Below are 17,885 nucleotides of genomic sequence, written 5' to 3'. Positions count from 1 at the left end.
CAGACAGCTCTTGTGTTCATCCCAACTCTTAATTTCCCAGGAAAACCTTCAAAAGTGTGTGTCCTTTGGGGCCGGAGAGATAGCACAGCATGCATGACAGACCCGGCTTCGATCCCTGGCATCTCATATAGTCCCCCGAGCCTGCCAGGAGTGATTTCTGAGCACAGAGCCAGGAGTAACCCCTGAGCACCACTGGGGTGTACCCCCTCCCCCCAAAAAAAAGTTGTGTGTCCTTACCATAGAACTTGAATCATGTTCTGTCTCATAAATTGAGGGGGGAAAATAAAAGTGGATGAGATCCACGGGCCAAGCGGTCTCAGGAGCATTGAGTAGAAATTAAAAAATGGGGGTCAGAGAGATAGCACAGCGGCGTTTGCCTTGCAAGCAGCCGATCCAGGACCTAAGGTGGTTGGTTCGAATCCCGGTGTCCCATATGGTCCCCCGTGCCTGCCAGGAGCTATTTCTGAGCAGATAGTCAGGAGTAACCCCTGAGCACCGCCGGGTGTGGCCCAAAAAAAAACAAAACAAAACAAAAAAATGAAAGAAAGACAAAAATGGTCCAACTTAAATGCTCAAACCAAAGTCAACAATAATAGCATCAAGAGACCCAAATTTGGGGCCCGGAGAGATAGCACAATGGCGTTTGCCTTGCAAGCAGCCGATCCAGGACCTAAGGTGGTTGGTTCAAATCCCAGTGTCCCATATGGTCCCCCGTGCCTGCCAGGAGCTATTTCTGAGCAGACAGCCAGGAGTAACCCCTGAGCACCGCCGGGTGTGGCCCAAAAACCAAAAAAAAAAAAAAAAAGAGAGAGAGACCCAAATTTACAACAAGCTATACACCAAAGGGACCCATTACACAAGAAGTCCAGGGGGGATGGGGGTGGTATGTGATGCATGCTGGGAACAGGGGAGGAGGGAAGTCAACACTGGTGGTGGGAATGGCCCTAATTCACTGTCACTATGGGCCAGAAATACAACTGTGAAAGACTTGGACTTCACATTGGTCACAATAAAAATTATTAAAAAAAAATAACAAAAACCAGTGTGTGTCCTTGAAGTTGCTATCTAACACCACATTAGAACTCATAAATGGTTTTGTGAGATTTGGGGGAGTTCAAGCCACATGCAGCAGTGCTCAGCGCTGACTCCTGGCTCTGTGCTCAGGGCACCATCTTTCTTACTGGGAGAGGTCAGAACCAGGTACCTTACCCGCCCCCCTGAGGCACCCCATCCCCATACAATCTCTCCAGCCCCTCAAGTTGGAAGGTATAAACAGGAAGCCCCAACCCTGGTGATCTCAGTTGTGAAGAGTCTGTGTCCGCTGCTCTTAAGTAGACCAAAATCTTCCCAACCATCGTTCAGAAGGTCCATTCCTTTTGTGCCCACTTGGCAACCGAGAGGGCAGAGGCTGGAGACTGTTCAGACCCACTGACAAAGTCCCCAGTCGCTGTGCCAACTCTGCCCAAACAGTCGAAGCCCTTTTTGTTTTTATTGTGGAAAGCACAAAACGTTGCAACAGGAAACTGAGAAGTTCAGGCTCCTTCTCCATACTAATTTCACTTTTTTTCTTCCCTGTGGCTTTCTCTCTCTCTTTCTTACTTTTGTTCTCTCTCTCCTCGTTTCAATTTGTCCCATTCGTGTTCCCCTATTGAATAACTCATTGGTGGGAGCCAAAAACCATTTCTTAAGCTCTTTGGTCACCCCAGGAAATACATGGTAGAATCTAGCCCACTAATGAAGCGATTGACCTCGGGCGGAGAAAAGTCTCTTTCATTTGCTCCCACTTAAAAAAGAAAAAGCCAACTAAGAATCATTTAAAAAATACAACAACAACTAAGTTTCCTAAAGAAGCTAAAATATTATTGTAGGTTTCATTGCCTTTGAACTTCCTGAGTCAGAAAAAACAAATGTGGGGCTGGAGAAATAGCATGGAGTTAGGGCGATTGCCTTTCATGCAGAAGGATGGTGATTCGAATTCTGGCATCCTCCCAGCCCGAGCCTGCTGGGAGCAATTTCAGAGCACAGAGCCAGGAGTAACCCCTGAGCGCTACTGGGTGTGGCCCCAAAGCAAAATAAATAAATAAAATAAAATAAAATAAAAACCTTCCTAAGTCGTGAACCTCAGAGATTTTGTGGCTGATGAAAGACTGAGCCACGTAGCCTTGAGCAGTTAGGTCCTAGGGAACTTTCCGTTCCTCTGGGGCGAGTCCAGACACTGGTGCCAGGTTCCTTGCATGGCCCATGTGCCCGGAGCCTCCTAACCCTCGTGGAAAGTTATTATGCGCCTTCCTGGGGTGCCCGTGGAGACTCCTGGACCGGGGCTCAGAGAGATGCAGAGACTGGTCAGAGCTCACGGACAGCAGGTTTCCTTTCCCGGCTGGGCAGAGATGGGGGACGTGGGGAGCAGTGGCCACTTGGGACCCCAAGATCTCCGTGCTGCGAGAACGTGTCACCTTCTGCACTTGGCACGTCCACTCGGGAGCCCGCTGCTCGGGTGCAGCCGGCTGTGCCCGGTCCAGGACAGAGCCAGACCTCACTTTCCCCACACCCACTGCCTTTCTTCCTCCCCGGCAGTGCGCAAAGCTCCGGGACTTGATGGTTTTGCAGACTTGAGGTGTTTCCTCTGGGGAGAAATGAGCCGATTTTGCCTGGCCCACAGGTTGGGCCTGAGCACTGAGCTGCAGGCTTGGGAGACCCGCTTGGCTTTGTCCACAGGGGGCCTGGGCTAGATGGACACTCGGGCCTGCTTCTTCTCTTTGGGGGTCTTCCCCGGGCCTTTCCTCCTGTTGGATGACACCTCCAGAACTAGGATTGAGCTCCAGAGCATTCTTGCCAGAGTCCAAGGCTTCTGAGGCTGGGGTGTCGGTGCTGGCCAGGAGGTGTGGGGGCCTCTGCGTCTCGTGGCCCGTGGGCACCTTCAGGTCCGTGTCTTCTTGCACATGGGAGCCCAGGGCAGAGGCCACAGGGTGAGGACTGGCCTCACTCACCTCTTCTTCATTGAAATGGTACCGGTACAGGCTGTAGCCGTCGGCACTGCCCAGACTGCTCTGGCGGTGCAGGAAAGTCGCATCACACTCGGAAGATGCCCGGGAGCGTGTGGGCAGCAGGCCGACCTGCTCGCCCCCCACCAGGCTTTCCAGCAGGCCCACAGTGCGGCCCGCCCACTCCTCCAGCTGGCCCAGCCTGAGGTCCGCGCTCTGCAGGGAAGTTTTCATGAAACTCGCCCGTTCATTGATCTCGTCCAATCTCACTGACATGTTTTCAACTCTGGGGGAAGACAAAGGGAGAGATTTGGATGAGGTGGAGGTGAGTTCTGCTATGAAAGACCAAGGGAAAGGCCAGAGACATAGGGCAATGGTTAGCGCACTTGCCTGGCAAACAGCTAACCCCAGTTAAATCTGCAGCATCCTAGATGGCCCCTTGGGCACTGTCAGGAGTGATTTTTGAGCGCAGAGCCAGGAGTAAGTCCTGAGCATTGCCGGGTGTGGCACGGGTAACTCACAAGCATTATATGGGGCCACAGAGATGGGAGAGTGGGTAGGGCATTGCCTTGTTATGGATAACCTTAGTTCTATCACCCACATTCTATGTGGTCCACCAGGAGTGACCCCAGAGCACAGAGCTAGGAGCAAGCCCTGAGTACCACTGGATATAGCCCAAGACTAACAAAAAAGCATGGCTTATGACTAAACACCCCAATACTGCCAGGTGTGACTCAAGTCTGCCAGGTAATCCTGGTCCCACCGAGTCCATACAGCACTTTGTAATCAGGCGTCAAACACTGCCCTGTTTGGTGCTGGAATTCTTTGGGACTTTTGGTTTGTTTGTTTGTGGCGGCACACTCGACAGTGCTTTGGGGTTCCTCCTTATCTCTGCACTCAGGAATCACTCCTGGAAGGCTCAGGGACCCTCTGGGATGTTGGGAAATGAACCCGGTTTGGCTGTGTGCAGGACAAATGTCTTCTCTGCTGTGCTATTGCACTAGCTCCGGTACCTGACAGATTTTCTTTTTTTTCTTCTTTTTTTTTGGTGGGGGCGGGCACACACCTGGCATTGCTCAGGGTTTACTCTTGGCTCTGTGCTCAGAAATCGCTCCTGGTTTGGGGGGACCATATGGGACGCTGAGGATCGAACCACTGTCCATTCTGGATCAGCTGCGTGCAAGGCAAACGCCCTATGCTGTGCTACCACTCTAGCCCCTGGATAAGTACTTCTGTCTCTCTCTCCCTTTCCGTCCCTCCCTCTCTCTCCTCTTTCTCTGTCTCCCTCTCTCCTTCCCTCCCTACCCCCCTCTTTCTCAACCTTCCCTATCATGGTGATTTGCCTTGCACACAAGCTCCACCCAGGATGAACCGGGGTTCGATCCCCGGCATCTCATATGGTCCCCTGAGCCTGCCAGGAGCAACTTCTGAGTGCCCCAGATTGTAACCCAAAAACAAAACTGAAAAAAAAATGTTATAAAAGAAAGCTCCAAGACCACAAGGTGCAGGCTGACTCCTAACTGGCTAGGTTCATTAATTCTTCAAGGCTCCCGTTTCTTCAGACCCATCCACCTGGGGTTAAAGATACAGTGCCTGGGGGGAATCTCACAGCTCACTGGACTTTCCTTCCCCTTTGCTTTCTCCTCTGCCCACATTTCTACCTGCTGGGCACCAGCTCCCCCCAGGTAGGGCGCTCAGTCTCTTTCCAACCCTCAGTGCTTCCAGAGCTTTTGACGAGGCGTTAACGTGGTCACACTGGCAGTGAGGAGGGCCCTGGAGTCTATTCTTGACTCTTAGCTGGGAGCTTATTTCAATGCCCAGGGCGAAACCACATCCTCCTGGCAGGAAGGTCTGACCTGCTCCTTGGCCACCAGGACTAAAAATGTAGGAGAAACCCAGCTTCCTTCTCTTCCAGTTTACTCCTCCAGAATCCGTGGAGATTAAAGGGTGTCGGCCATTCCCTCTTGCTTTGCAGGGACTAAAAGAAAAGCTTTGCATGCTTCCTTACCCTTTCTTTGAGTTCAAGCACCATTCTCCAGAGTGCTGCCTTCCTCACCCCAAATCTTCTCCTTCATGATTACTTTTGTTAAAAATTTACATTGCATGGCCAGAGCAGAAGCACAGCAAGAAGGAAGCTTGCTTGCCTTGCACACAGCTGATATGAGTTCGATCCCTGGCATCCCATATAGTACCCCAGGCCTGCCAGGTGGGATATATTTTCTTTCTTTCTTTTTTTTCTAGTAAAATAAAACTAGTTTTAGAGATTATGAAGAAGGAAAGAGAGATGAAAGAGAGATACTGTGAGAGCAGAAGGGTAAAGTCCGGAAGTGATTTCTGTTGTGTTTTTTGTTTGTTTTGGGGCCACACCTGGCAACACTCAGGGGTTACTCTTGGCTCTGTGCTCAGAAATTGCTTCCAGCAGGCTTAGGGGACCCTATGGAATGCTGGGGACTGAACCCAGGTCTGTCCTGGGTTGGCCGCGTGCAAGGCAAATGCCCTACTGCTGTGCTATTGCTCCAGCCCCTCCCCTACCCAAATTTTATTTTATTTTATTTTATTTTTGTTTTTTGGGCCACACCCAGCGGTGCTCAGGGGTGACTCCTGGCTGTCTGCTCAGAAATAGCTCCTGGCAGGCACGGGGGACCATATAGGACACCGGGATTCAAACCAACCACCTTTGGTCCTGGATCGGCTGCTTGCAAGGCAAACGCCGCTGTGCTATCTCACCGGGCCCCTACCAAATTTTAGCTCCAGCGTCCTATCTGGTCCTGCAAGTCTCTCCATGAGTGATGCCTGAATATAGAGACAGGAGTAAAGCCTGAGCATGGCTGGACATGGCCCCAAAACAAAACAAAACCCCCAAATCTGCATTGCTTCCATAGTGCCCTATTAAACATGTCGGTAAGATCAATATCCTTTCTCCAGTGAACCCTCATCACCTGTTGCTGACACCTCTCGCATCCCAACTTTGATCTAGGCATTGCCAGCTTCTCGTTCAGAATAAAGAGCCCCCAGATGAACCAGTTCCATACCCCTATTTGCTCCCCTACTTTTTAGGGGTTCCACACATCTCCTGCCTGACTGTCTTTCCCTGACGCTGAGGGCAAACGGTGTCTTGGGTTTGGTTAAGTTCGAAACATGGCAGGTGGGACCAGAGCAACATATGGGGAGGACACTTGCCTTGCAAGCAGCTGAATGGGCTCGACTCCCAGCAGCCCATAGCCTGAGCCAGATCCCATATCCCTGAGCCTGTGGAGTGCAGAAGGAAGCCCTGAGCCCTGCCAGGTATTGCCCCCCAAACCAAACAAGTCAGACGCTTACGGAAAATGTCTCACAGAAGCTCATGGGCACAACATGTCTCTTTTAATTCCCTCATTTATTTTGGCCTCCTGTGGTGGTGGGGGTGGGGGGCAGGTCACACTCGTCAACCAGGCTCATGGCCAGTGCTCGGAAGGAAGGAAGGAAGGAAGGAAGGAAAGCTACTCAGGCCCTAGGGACTAGGTTGGTGTGGTGTGTGTGTGTGTGTGTGTGTGTGTGTGGAGTGTGTGTGTGTGAGTGTGTGTGTGTGTGTGTGTGTGTGTGTGTGTCCAGAGACCATTCCTGGCAGGGCTCAGGGGACCTTGTGCATCACCAGGAATCGAACCCAGATTGGCCATATTCAAGGCAAGTGTCCTCCCTGCTCTAGCTCCATTTCTTTCCGAAGTGGTTGCTGTTGTTGTTTTAAGACCACACGTGGTGGTGCTCAGGGCTTCCTCCTGGCTCTACACTCAGGTCTCACTAGTGGCCAACTTGGTTAAGCACACGGGGTGCCGAGAATTGAACCCTGATTAGCCACATGCCAATTAAACATTCTCACCACTGTGCTTTGACTCCAGTCCCAATTCTTTTGCCTTTGTCTGTCATTTGTCCCAGCTCTGTTATTTGCTTCAGACAGCAGGATTGAAAATATCTCATGTAACGTGAAGGTAAAGCGTTTGCCTTTCATCAGAAGGTGGGTAGTTCGAATCCCGGCATCCCATATGGTCCCCCGAGCCTGCCAGGAGCAATTTCTGGGACCCGGAGAGATAGCACAGTGGTGTTTGCCTTGCAAGCAGCCGATCCAAGACCAAAGGTGGTTGGTTCGAATCCTGGTGACCCATATGGTTCCCCGTGCCTGCCAGGAGCTATTCTGAGCAGACAGCCAGGAGTAACCCCTGAGCACCGCTGGGTGTGGCCCAAAAACAAACAAAAAAAAAACAACAACAAAAAAAACAAAACAAAATAAAACAAACCAGGAGCAATTTCTGAGCGTAGAGACAGGAGTAACCCCTGAGCAACGCCAGGTGTGGCCCAAAAACCAAAAAAACAAAACAAAACAAAACAAAAAACCAGGAGCAATTTCTGAGCGCTGCCGGGTGTGACCCAAAAACAAAAACAAAAAAAAATCTGACTGTATTCCTCAGTGAAAGACACACACACACACACACACACACACACACACACACACACACACACACACACACACACACACACGCACACCTGCTTCATTTAGCTAACAGTTCAAAGACATCCCAGGAATGAAAAACAAGGCTTTCAAAGTCTGTCTGCCACGCATGAGAGGACAGAACAAATAATGCCTAACTGGGGACAGTCTGTCTTCTGTCCTCGTGTCCTTGCAGCCTGGAACTGAGTTGAAGCTCAAGACTCCAGCTGAGCTGATGTTTGGAGTTGGTGGGGGGAGGACAAAGGCGATTAAGGTGTCCCAGGCTCCCTTTAACTGCAAACAAGATTCAACCCTGTTTCTTTTTTCATTTTTTGGAGGAGGGCACACCCATCAGTGCTCAGGGATTACTCCAGGCTCTGGATAGTGATTCCTATCAGGAATTACTCCTGGTAGGCTCAGAGAACCATATGGGATGCCGGGGATCAAACCCAGGCTTGCCCCGTGTAAGGCAAATGCCCTACCCACTGTACTATATCATTCAGGCTGCTCGACCTGGTTTCTTTTTTGGAGTGAAAGAACCACACACAGCGATGATCAGGGTTGACTTCTGGCTCTGCGTTCAAGAATTACTCCTGGTGTTGCTCAGGGGACCCTATCAGATACTGGGAATCGAACCCAGGCAAGTTCCCTACCTGCTGCCCTGCCCCCTCAACCCTGTTTCTGGCCAAAGTTTTATTAGCTAACTGGAAGCCACTGGCAAGATTCCCAAGTTCTTGAAAAAGTTGAATCTGACAGGTTTTGTCTGGCCGGTTGCTGCTTTATGGCTGTTTTGTTTTTACTGGGGGCGGGCACCTGGGCACCATACCTTGCAGTGCTTGGGGCTTATTCCAGTCTCTGTGCTCAAGGATTACTATGAGAAAAGCTCAGGATACTCTGTGCAGTGCCAGGGAATCAAACCCCAGTCACCAGACAAGCACCCACTGCCAGCCTATCTCTCCACCCCAAGAGAAGACATCTTTTTGTTGTGAATTAAGCCTGAAGAACAGTGACCAAAGGCCATTATCACTGAAAAACGAAAACAAAGCAAGGTGAACAGGGCTGGAGACATAGCACAGTAGTAGGGCATTTGCCTTGCACGCTGTCGATCCAGGACAGACCCAGGTTCAATCCTGGGCATTCCATATGGTCCCCCGAGCCTGCCAGGACCGATTTCTGAGCGTCGAGCCAGGAGGAACCCCTGAGTGCCGCAGAGTGAGGCCCCAAAACCAAACCAAAACAAACAAAACCCAAAATAATCAAGGTGAAGAGCCAAGAGTCCAGATGCTTTTCCCCCAGTTTGGGTCCCAGGACCCTTTCCTAAAGACAAGCTCGGACTCCTGCAATTGTGCAGGAAGCTGGTTATTAAAACTTGTTTCATTAAGACCATCTTTTCACGCACAGCCACCATCCTTCAGCACATGGCATGTCATAAATTATACGGAGCCATTTCGGTTAATGGTCAAGATCAAGGTCAATCTCATGTTAGTGAAGCAGAACAGGCTGGAAGGAAGAGCCATGTTTCAAGAGCCCACAGCATTCTTGCTGTGACCTCTAAAACACCTTCTAACCTGTCATTGGTTTTCTCTTTGTTTGGTTTGGGTTTATTTTTTCACTCCAGCGCGCACATCTGACCCAAATGTCTGTTACAGACTGTGATTTTCATTTCCATGGAATTCTTCCTGCCTCTTCAGAGTAATTGCAGCGAAGCACCAGGAATAGCTTGAACAACTGAGAGACGAAACCCAGACCTGTCTGCCATCTTGGAGTTGTCTCATTCTATTTGTTGTTGTTGTTGTTTTGGGCCACACCCAGCAGCACTCAGAGGGTTAGTCCTGGCTCTGCACTCAGAAATGGATCCTGGCAGGCTCAGGGACCAATTGGGATGCTGAGGATCGAACCCAGGTCTGTCCCGGGTTGGCTGAGTACAAGGTAAATTCCCTACCACTGTGTTATCTATTGTTCCGACCTCTCATTCTATTTTTTGAGGTGGTATACCCAAAGATTTACACATAGGTTAATCCTGACTTTATGTTTAGAAACACTCCTGGAAGCTTCGGAAGACTATGTGGTGCTTGGGGTTGAACCTGGATCATCTGAATGCAAGGCCCCTCCCGCTGTACTGTCACTCCAGCCCCTTCTTCTTTTTTTTGTTTTTGTTTTTGTTTTTGGGTCACACCTGGCAGCGCTCAGGGGCTATTCCTGGCTTTACGCTCAGAAATCGCCCCAGCAGGCTGGGGTGGGGGGGGCATATGGGATGCCGGATTCAAACCACCGTCCTTCTGCATGCAAGGCAAACACCTTACCGCTGTGCAATCTCTCCGGCCCCTGGTTTTTGGTTTTTGGGCTACACCCAGTGGCGCTAAGGGGTTACTTCTGGCCCTGCACTCAGAAATCACTTGTGGCAGGCTTGGGGAACCATATGATATGCCCGAGATCAAACATTGGTCTGTCCTGGGTAAGCAGTGTGCAAGACAAACACCCTACTGTTGTAATATTACTCCACCCCCATTGTTCTTTTTGTTTGTTTGGGGTCACACCCAGTAGTGCTCAGGGCTTACTCCTGACTGTACTCAGGGCTGAACTCCTGGTAGGGCTCAAAGGACCCCATGGGATGCCAGGGACGGAATCCAGACTGGCCACCTGCAAGGCGAGCGCCCTCCCTGCTGGATCCAGCCCTCCCTCGTTCCTTTCCATATGCAAACTGCTGGAGCATGGAGCAATGTTAAGTGCTGGGGTTCGAGTACTGGGCCCCCTTGGGGACAAGAACCTATGTGACAGCACCTCAGTCTCCTACCCAGGAAAATGAGTCTGCAACTAAGCTCTGAAGAACAAGATGAGATTTGGTTTTGGGTTTGTTGCCCCTGGCTCTGTGCTCTGAAAGCCAACCCAGAGCCCACATGCCAAGACTATACTTCAGCCTTCTGGACTCTTGTGAGAGCCAAGGCGCCCAGTGCAGCCCAGGGAAGTAGTTCTTCCTCAGACAGAGTTAACTCAGAAATAAAACCAAAGATGGTGCCTTCAGGAATAAGGAACTAGGGGTTGAGTACTTGGAATGTCCCATCTGAAAAGGCTCCCTTAACAATTAAAAGTTGGAATCAGAGTACCCTTGACAGCCAGAGTTCGAATCAGAGTATCCCCAGACAACCAAAGTTGAGCCAGAAAAAAAAATCAGTGATTAATTAAGACATCTAGGGGCTGGAGTGGTGGAGCAGTGGTAGGGCATTTGTCTTGCATGCAGCTGATCTAAGACAGACCTCGGTTTGATCCCCTGGTATACCCATATGGTCCCCCAAGCCAGAAGCAATGTCTGAGTGCTTAGCCAGAGTAACCCCTGAGTGTCACTGGGTGTGACCCAAAAAACAAAAACAAACAAACAAGACATCTATCCAATGAAATGATTGTACTGTTACTGTGTGTGATTTCTATATAAGCTGCTCAAAGATTTGACTTGGGGTCCTTGTCAAGACTCCCTAGTTGGGTGAGGCTCAGACCCCGGCTAGTCAAATAAACTCCCTTTTGCACCTTGCATTATCAGAGGTGCTCTCTGACTCTCAGAGCCAACTTGGGTGGTCAACTCGAATCCTAACACCCTGTGGAAAGTGGGAGAGTCATTTCACATGTTTGGATGATTAGCCCCACATTTCTAACCGCTGGTCCAGGTTGGCAAAGGAGAAACCAGAGGAACAGAGCTGAGGGTGGGGTGAGGGACAAGAAGGAACTGAAACCAACTATGGGTTGGTCACCTTGAATGGGCTCGGCCACCCCCACAAGGTTGGTTAGTTAGAACAGGCAGAATCAGGAACTCAGCTCCTAGGTCAGAAGATGCAGAAAACAAAGGCCAACCAAAGTCAGACCTCCCCAAACACCCCAGAATAGGATTTGTCCAATGAACCAGTGCCCAAAATGAGAAATAATGCACTTTATGGGGCTGGAGCAATTTAGCACAGTGGTTAGGGCACTTGCTTTGCATGCAGCCAATCTGAGGTCGATCCCTGGTATCTCATAGGGTCCCCTGAGTCCACCAGGAGTGATTCCTGAGTCCAGGGCCAGGAGTAAGCCCTGAGCACTGCCAGTTGTCAAAAGAAAGAAATGGAAGAAAGAAAGAAAGAAAGAAAGAAAGAAAGAAAGAAAGAAAGAAAGAAAGAAAGAAAGAAAGAAAGAAAGAAAGAAAGAAAGAAAGAAAGAAAGAAAGAAAGAAGGAAAGAAAGAAGGAAAGAAGGAAAGAAAGAGAGAAAGAGAGAAAGAGAGAAAGAGAGAGAGAAAGAAAGAAAAAGAAAAAGAAAGAAAGAAAGAAAGAAAGAGAGAGAAAGAGAGAGAAAGAAAGAAAGAAGGAAGGAAGGAAGGAAGGAAAGAGAAAGGAAGGAAGGAGGAAGAAAGGAAAGAAAAGGAAGGAAGGAAGGAGGAAGGAGGGAGGGAGGGAGGAAGGAAGGAAGGAGGGAGGGAGGGAGGAAGGAATGAAGGAGGAAGGAAGGAAGAAAGAAAGGAGGGAAGGAAAGGAAGGAGGGAAGGGAGGAAGGAGGGAGGGGCGGGAGGAAGGAAGGAATGAGAGAGAGAGGGAGGGGGAGGGAGGAAGGAAGGATGGGAAGAAAGAAAGAAGGAAGGAAGGAAGGAAGGTGCATTTTAGAGGCTGGGGCGATAGCTCAGCAGGCAGGGTACGTGCCTTGTATGCAGCTTAGCCAGGTTCGATCCTCAGCATGTCATAGGGTCCCCCGAGCCAGTCAGGAGTGACTTCTTTGGACGGAACCATTAGTAACCCCTGAATAATGCCAGGTGTGGCCCCCAAACCAAAATCAACAAATAAATAAAATAAAAAATATAATAAAAATGAAGGAAGCCAGGCCTGTCTTCCAGAATGAAGGAACAGTGCAGAAGGGTCGAGACTATTCCCTTCCCTCCTCAGGATCTTGCTCAGTCAGGGGCAGGGAAAGCATCTTGTTTTATTGTCAGTCACACAGCATTCCTCTGAGGCATGTGGGGAGCTCTGAGAGAAATCGCTCTGGAGCGCTGACTCAGAACCACATTGAAGCCGGGTTGAAAAAGGGTGAACATTCTTGAGGAAGAGAGACTGACCAGGAGGCAGAGGAGGCTGGCTCAGAGGCCAGGGTTCCAACTAGCAGGAAAAACTCAGGAATATTGCAGCCTCGAGACCAGTGGCACTGGGGCTCTTCTGCCTTATGAGCTCAGCAGCTCAGCTCTGCAGGTCCTCAAAAGCACAGACTGTGACACCTTCATAATTTTAATTCTGATTTCCCAGTAGGAATGCACAAAATCAAACATGAAGTGATCATAGAAGCCACATAACCTCCACAACAGAATCAACAACAGAAACACCAGGGAATATACAGCTTAGTAAAGGCCTTCAGACAATGATATAAGACCCCATTATGAGATATGGAAATGTTTACTGGTTTTTTTTTGTGTGTGTGGGTGGGGTCTTTGGGCTACACCTGGCGGAGCTCAGGGGTTTACTCTTGGTAAGCTCAGGGTACAATATGGGATACCAAGGACTAAACCTGGGTCCATTCTGGCTCTGCAACATGCAAGGCAAACGTCCTACTGCTGTGCAATTGCTTTGGCCCACAAATCTTTTTTTAATATAGCTATAATTCCATTACCATTTAATTGTAGCAAGCAATATTTTTTGTTTGCTTGTTTGTTTGGGTCACACCAACAGCACTCAGGAGTTTTCCTGGCTCTACGATCAGAAGTTGCTCCTGGATGGCTCGGGGGACCATATGGGATGCTGGGATTCGAACCACCATCTCTCTGCATGCAAGGCAAATGCCCTACCTCCATGCTATCTCTCTGACCTCATAGCAATATTTATTTTTGTTTTGGGGCCATTCCCAGCAGTGCTCAGGGGTTACTCCTGGCTTTTTGCTCAGAAATTACTCCTGGGAAGCTTGGGGGACCATATAGGATGCCGGGGATCAAACCAGGTCCATCCCGGGTCTGCCACATGCAAGGCAAATCCACTACTGCTGTACTATCACTTTGGCCCCTGTAGCAAGCAATATTAAGTAAATTACTTATATTTGCCAAGGGACAAGCTTCAGAGAGGTTGGGAAAATGATAACCAAGATGGGAAGAGTGTTTCATTGGTTTTGGGATAGTGAATGCTAGAAATAACTGTATTATAAACAAATCTGGAATCCACAGTGTCTTAAATAAAAAAGAAGAAAGAAGGAAGAAAGGAAGGAAGGAAGGAAGGAAGAGAAAAGAGAAAGAGAAAATGAAAAAGAAAGAAAAAAGGAGGAAAGAAACAAAAAGAGAAAGAAAGAAGAAAGAGAAAGAGAAAGAAAGAAGAAAGAGAGAAGGGCCCGGGCGGTGGCGCTAAAGGTAAGGTGCCTGCCTTGCCTGCGCTAGCCTTGGACAGACCACGGTTCGATCCCCCGGTGTCCCATATGGTCCCCCAAGCCAGGAGCAACTTCTGAGCACATAGCCAGGAGTAACCCCTGAGCGTTACCGGGTGTGGCCCAAAAACCAAAAAAAAAAAAAAGAAGAAGAAAGAGAGAAAGAAAGAAAGAAAGAAAGGAAGGAAGGAAGGAAGGAAGGAAGGAAGGAAGAAAGAAAAAAGAAAGAAGGAAGGTAGGAAGGAAGAAAGGAAGGAAGAAAGAAAGAAAGAAAGGAAAGAAAAAAGAAAGATAGAAAAAAGAAGGAAAGAAAGAAAGAAAGAAAGGAAGGAAGGAAGGAAGAAAGAAAGAAAGAAAGAAAGAGGGAAGGAAAGAAAGAAAGAAAGAAAGAAAGAAAGAAAGAAAGAAAGAAAGAAAGAAAGAAAGAAAGAAAGAAAGAAAGAAAGAAAGAAAAAAGAAGGAAGGAAGGGAGGGGAGGGAGGGAGGGAGGAAGGGAAGGAAGAAAGAAAGAAAGAAAGAAAGAAAGAGGGAAGAAAAGAAGGAAAGAAAGAAAGAAAGAAAAAAGAAAGAAGGAAGGAAGGAAGGAAGGGAGGGGAGGGGAGGGAGGGAGGGAGGGGAGGAAGGAAGGAAGGAAGGGGAGGGAGGGGAGGGGAGGGAGGGGGAGGGAGGGGAGGAAGGAAGGAAGGAAGGAAGGAAGGAAGGGAAGGAAGGAAGGAAGGAAGGAAGGAAGGAAGGAAGGAAGGAAGGAAGGGAAGGAAGGAAGGAAGGTAAGGAGCCCAGGTTCTTGAGGACAGGGTCTCTGCCTTTTATACTTCCTGGTGGTGCGAGAGACAGGGATTTCCCTCTGCCTCCTGAGATGAGGGAGAGCATGTCTGAAGACACACGGTTCAGGAGGAAAGGACACATTCACCGTCCAGGGAGAGGCAGTTTGCGGAACTCGCCCACCTCTGAGCCGACTATTGGTCCTGAATCTCCCCACTCAGGGTTGTGTGTCCTTCACAACCATTGCGACAAACCATCATCTACAAATGTCACACTCTTAGAGCCAGGGTGGTCCAGCCATGGAGAACTTGCCTTGCACGCTGCACACCTGGGTTTGATCCCCGGCATCCCCCATAGGGTCCCTGAGTGCCACCAGGAGTGATTCGTGATGCAGAGCCAGGAGTCAGCCCTCAGCACTGCTGGGTGGGGGCCATAAAACAAAACCCCCCAAAGAACGTTCATGCATAAAGCCAGAGAACTGGGGGTGACCCTGAGTGTCCCCTTGGCCGGCGGGCCACCAGGATGGGAGGCCGGGAGCACCCACTCACCTCTCACTGGTGACCCGGATGCGCTCTTCGCTGGAGGACTGCTCTGCGTCCTCCCTCTCCTGGAAGTGCTCCTGCACACACTGGCCCTCGAACTCGTGCAGCCTCTTCAGCTCCTCTTCGCTGAGGAAGAGCTCTGCGTGGGGAAATGGGCACTGGCCTCGAGAAACCCAAGGGTGCCACCACAGCCACTAGCACTGAGCCTGCCTCCCACCCTGAAGCAGTTCCATGGCAAGACATTGGAATGGACACGGACAGTGACCTATTCCCCCCACTAGAGCAAAACACCCAAGAAAATCTGCAAAAAGAGTGTTATCATGTAAAGGGGAAACTAGGATTATGCTCTGGTAAACTTTCTGCCTATCTTTCATTGGGTTGAGTTTTCGCATTTCCTTCCTTCCTTCCTTCCTTCCTTCCTTCCTTCCTTCCTTCCTTCCTTCCTTCCTTCCTTCCTTCTTTTTTCTTTCTTTCTTTTTCTTTCTTTCTTCCTTTCTTCTTTCTTTTTCTTTCTCCTTCCTTCCTTCCTTCCTTCCTCCTCCTTCTTCCTTTCTCCTTCTTCTTCCTTCCTTCCTTCCTTCCTTCCTTCCTTCCTTCCTTCCTTCCTTCCTTCCTTCCTACCTCCTTCCTTCCTTCCTTCCTTCCTTCCTTCCTTCCTTCCTTCCTTCCTTCCTTCCTTCCTTCCTTCCTTCCTTCCTTCCTTCCTTCCTTCCTTCCTTCCTTCCTTCCTTCTTTCCTTTAGTACGAAGTAAAGGAAAAGCACACGTACTCAAGCCACGGTCTTGTTTGTTCTTTCCTTCTTTCCTTCTTTCCTTCTTTCCTTCTTTCCTTCTTTCCTTCTTTCCTTCTTTCCTTCTTTCCTTCTTTCCTTCCTTCCTTCCTTCCTTCCTTCCTTCCTTCCTTCCTTCCTTCCTTCCTTCCTTCCTTCCTTCCTTCCTTCCTTCTTTCCTTCTTTCCTTCTTTCCTTCTTTCCTTCTTTCCTTCCTTCCTTCCTTCCTCCCTCCCTCCCTCCCTCCCTTTTGTTTTTGGGTCACACCCAGCAATGCTCAGGGATTCCTCCTGCTCTGCGCTCAGAAATCGCTCCTGGCAGGCTCGGGGGACCCTATGGGATGCCAAGGATCAAGCCCAGGTCCCGGGTCAGTAGTGTGCAAGGCCAACACCATACACTATGCTATTGCTCCAGCTCCTTCCAACCTTTAGATGAAACAGGAAGGCAGTAGAGCAACACCCAGCTGTACTCAGGGCTTATGCCTGGCTCTGCGCTCAGGGATCCTTCCTGCTGGTGCTGGGGAGGAATCTTTCCTGGACAGTGCCAGGGATCAGACCCAGGTTGGCTGCCAGCCAGCCAAGCCTCTTCTCTTCTCTGCTCTTTCTAGACCCAGATTAAAATATTTCAAAAGGGGGGGCCGGGCGGTGGCGCTGAAGGTAAGGTGCCTGCCTTGCCTGCGCTAGCCTTGGACGGACCGCGGTTCGATCCCCCGGTGTCCCATATGGTCCCCCAAGCCAGGAGCAACTTCTGAGCACATAGCCAGGAATAACCCCTGAGCGTTACCGGGTGTGGCCCAAAAACCCAAAACCCCCAAAAAAAAAATTTCAAAAGGAACATTGCAGTTTATATCTGCAAATTTTCTAGAACTTTCTCACTTTCTGATCTCTTCATGAATATGCTTGCAGTGATATTTATTACAAATCCTTTTATGAAATGGGGACAAGTAGACACAAAAGAAGAAATGTGCAAGGACCAGCAATCCCTGGGCTACAGAGTTGTGTTTTTACAATGCAAATGTTGGCAACTGGGACCTGGGAGACAATACAGTGGGAGGGAGCTTGCCTTGCACGAGGCCAACCTGGACATCCCAAATGTTCCTCCTGGGCTGCCAGGAGTGATCCCTGGATGCAGAGCCAGGAGTCACCCCTGAGAACCCTTGTGTGTGGTCCCCAAACCAACCGACCCAAAGAGGAAACATTGACAGGAGGAATGTTCCAGGAGACTGGACTTTGGGTCCCTCTTTGGAAACAAGCAGAAGCTAAAAGGAAAGCACACCTACTCAAGCCACGGTCTTGTTCATCCCGCTCCCCCTCCCTCTTCTTCTGGAAGCTTCCGCTGAGGCGGGTGATGATGATGTAGAGGTGGCTAAAAATGATCATGGGCGGTCGGAAGGACTGGCCGTCCGTGGAAGGTCATGATCAGCTGATAGCGCTGGAATTTCCACACTTGGTTGGAGATGGACTTGACCTCGAAGAAGGTATTGCTTGAAGAGAGACGCACATTCAAAGTTAGTGCCAGTCATTGATACTGTGAGAGACTTCCTGCAGGGAATCGAGGACATGGTGAATGAAAATAGACAATGAAATGACCCGGAAGTGCCACTTATGACCAATGTCAATGAAAGTATATCCTTTTTAGTTGATCTATTATTGTGCATTATCTTGGTCCATTTGAAGGACATTTGACTCAGAGAAACAAGGAGACAGATAGTATGTTCTACTGCTGTCTTTAAAACCATACCTCACACTATGGATTACTATCCAGACATCAGGAATAATGAAGTCATGAAATTTTTCTACACATAGATGGACATGGAAACTATAATGCTGAGTGAAGTAAGTCAGAGGGACAGAGATAGGCACAGAATAGTTTCACTTATCTGTGGGACCTAGGAAAAATAAAAGACATTATTGTAATAACACCAGAGACAATTGAGATGAGGGCCGGAAGGTTCGGCCCACAGTATGAAGCTCACCATAGAGTGGTGAGTGCAGTTAGAGAAATGATGATGGCAGT

At 49.4% G+C, this 17,885-nt stretch overlaps 1 protein-coding gene across 1 annotated transcript in view; it reads right to left on the bottom strand.

Moving 5' to 3' along the window:
• Positions 1 to 2,026: 2,026 nt before the first annotated feature.
• The window catches only part of TRPM1 (transient receptor potential cation channel subfamily M member 1), a 127,878-nt gene continuing 112,019 nt past the window's right edge, over positions 2,027 to 17,885 (bottom strand). The window contains 4 exon segments of the mRNA XM_049783914.1: positions 2,027 to 3,267; positions 15,107 to 15,239; positions 17,149 to 17,254; positions 17,256 to 17,352. Of these exon segments, the coding sequence (XP_049639871.1) occupies positions 2,178 to 3,267; positions 15,107 to 15,239; positions 17,149 to 17,254; positions 17,256 to 17,352 (1,426 nt within the window). The 3' untranslated portion in view covers positions 2,027 to 2,177.

This window comes from Suncus etruscus, chromosome 11, assembly GCF_024139225.1.
Source record: "Suncus etruscus isolate mSunEtr1 chromosome 11, mSunEtr1.pri.cur, whole genome shotgun sequence".
Lineage (NCBI taxonomy): Eukaryota > Metazoa > Chordata > Mammalia > Eulipotyphla > Soricidae > Suncus > Suncus etruscus.
Note: the sequence above shows the minus strand (reverse complement) of the source record. Positions and strands in the feature narration are given on the sequence as shown.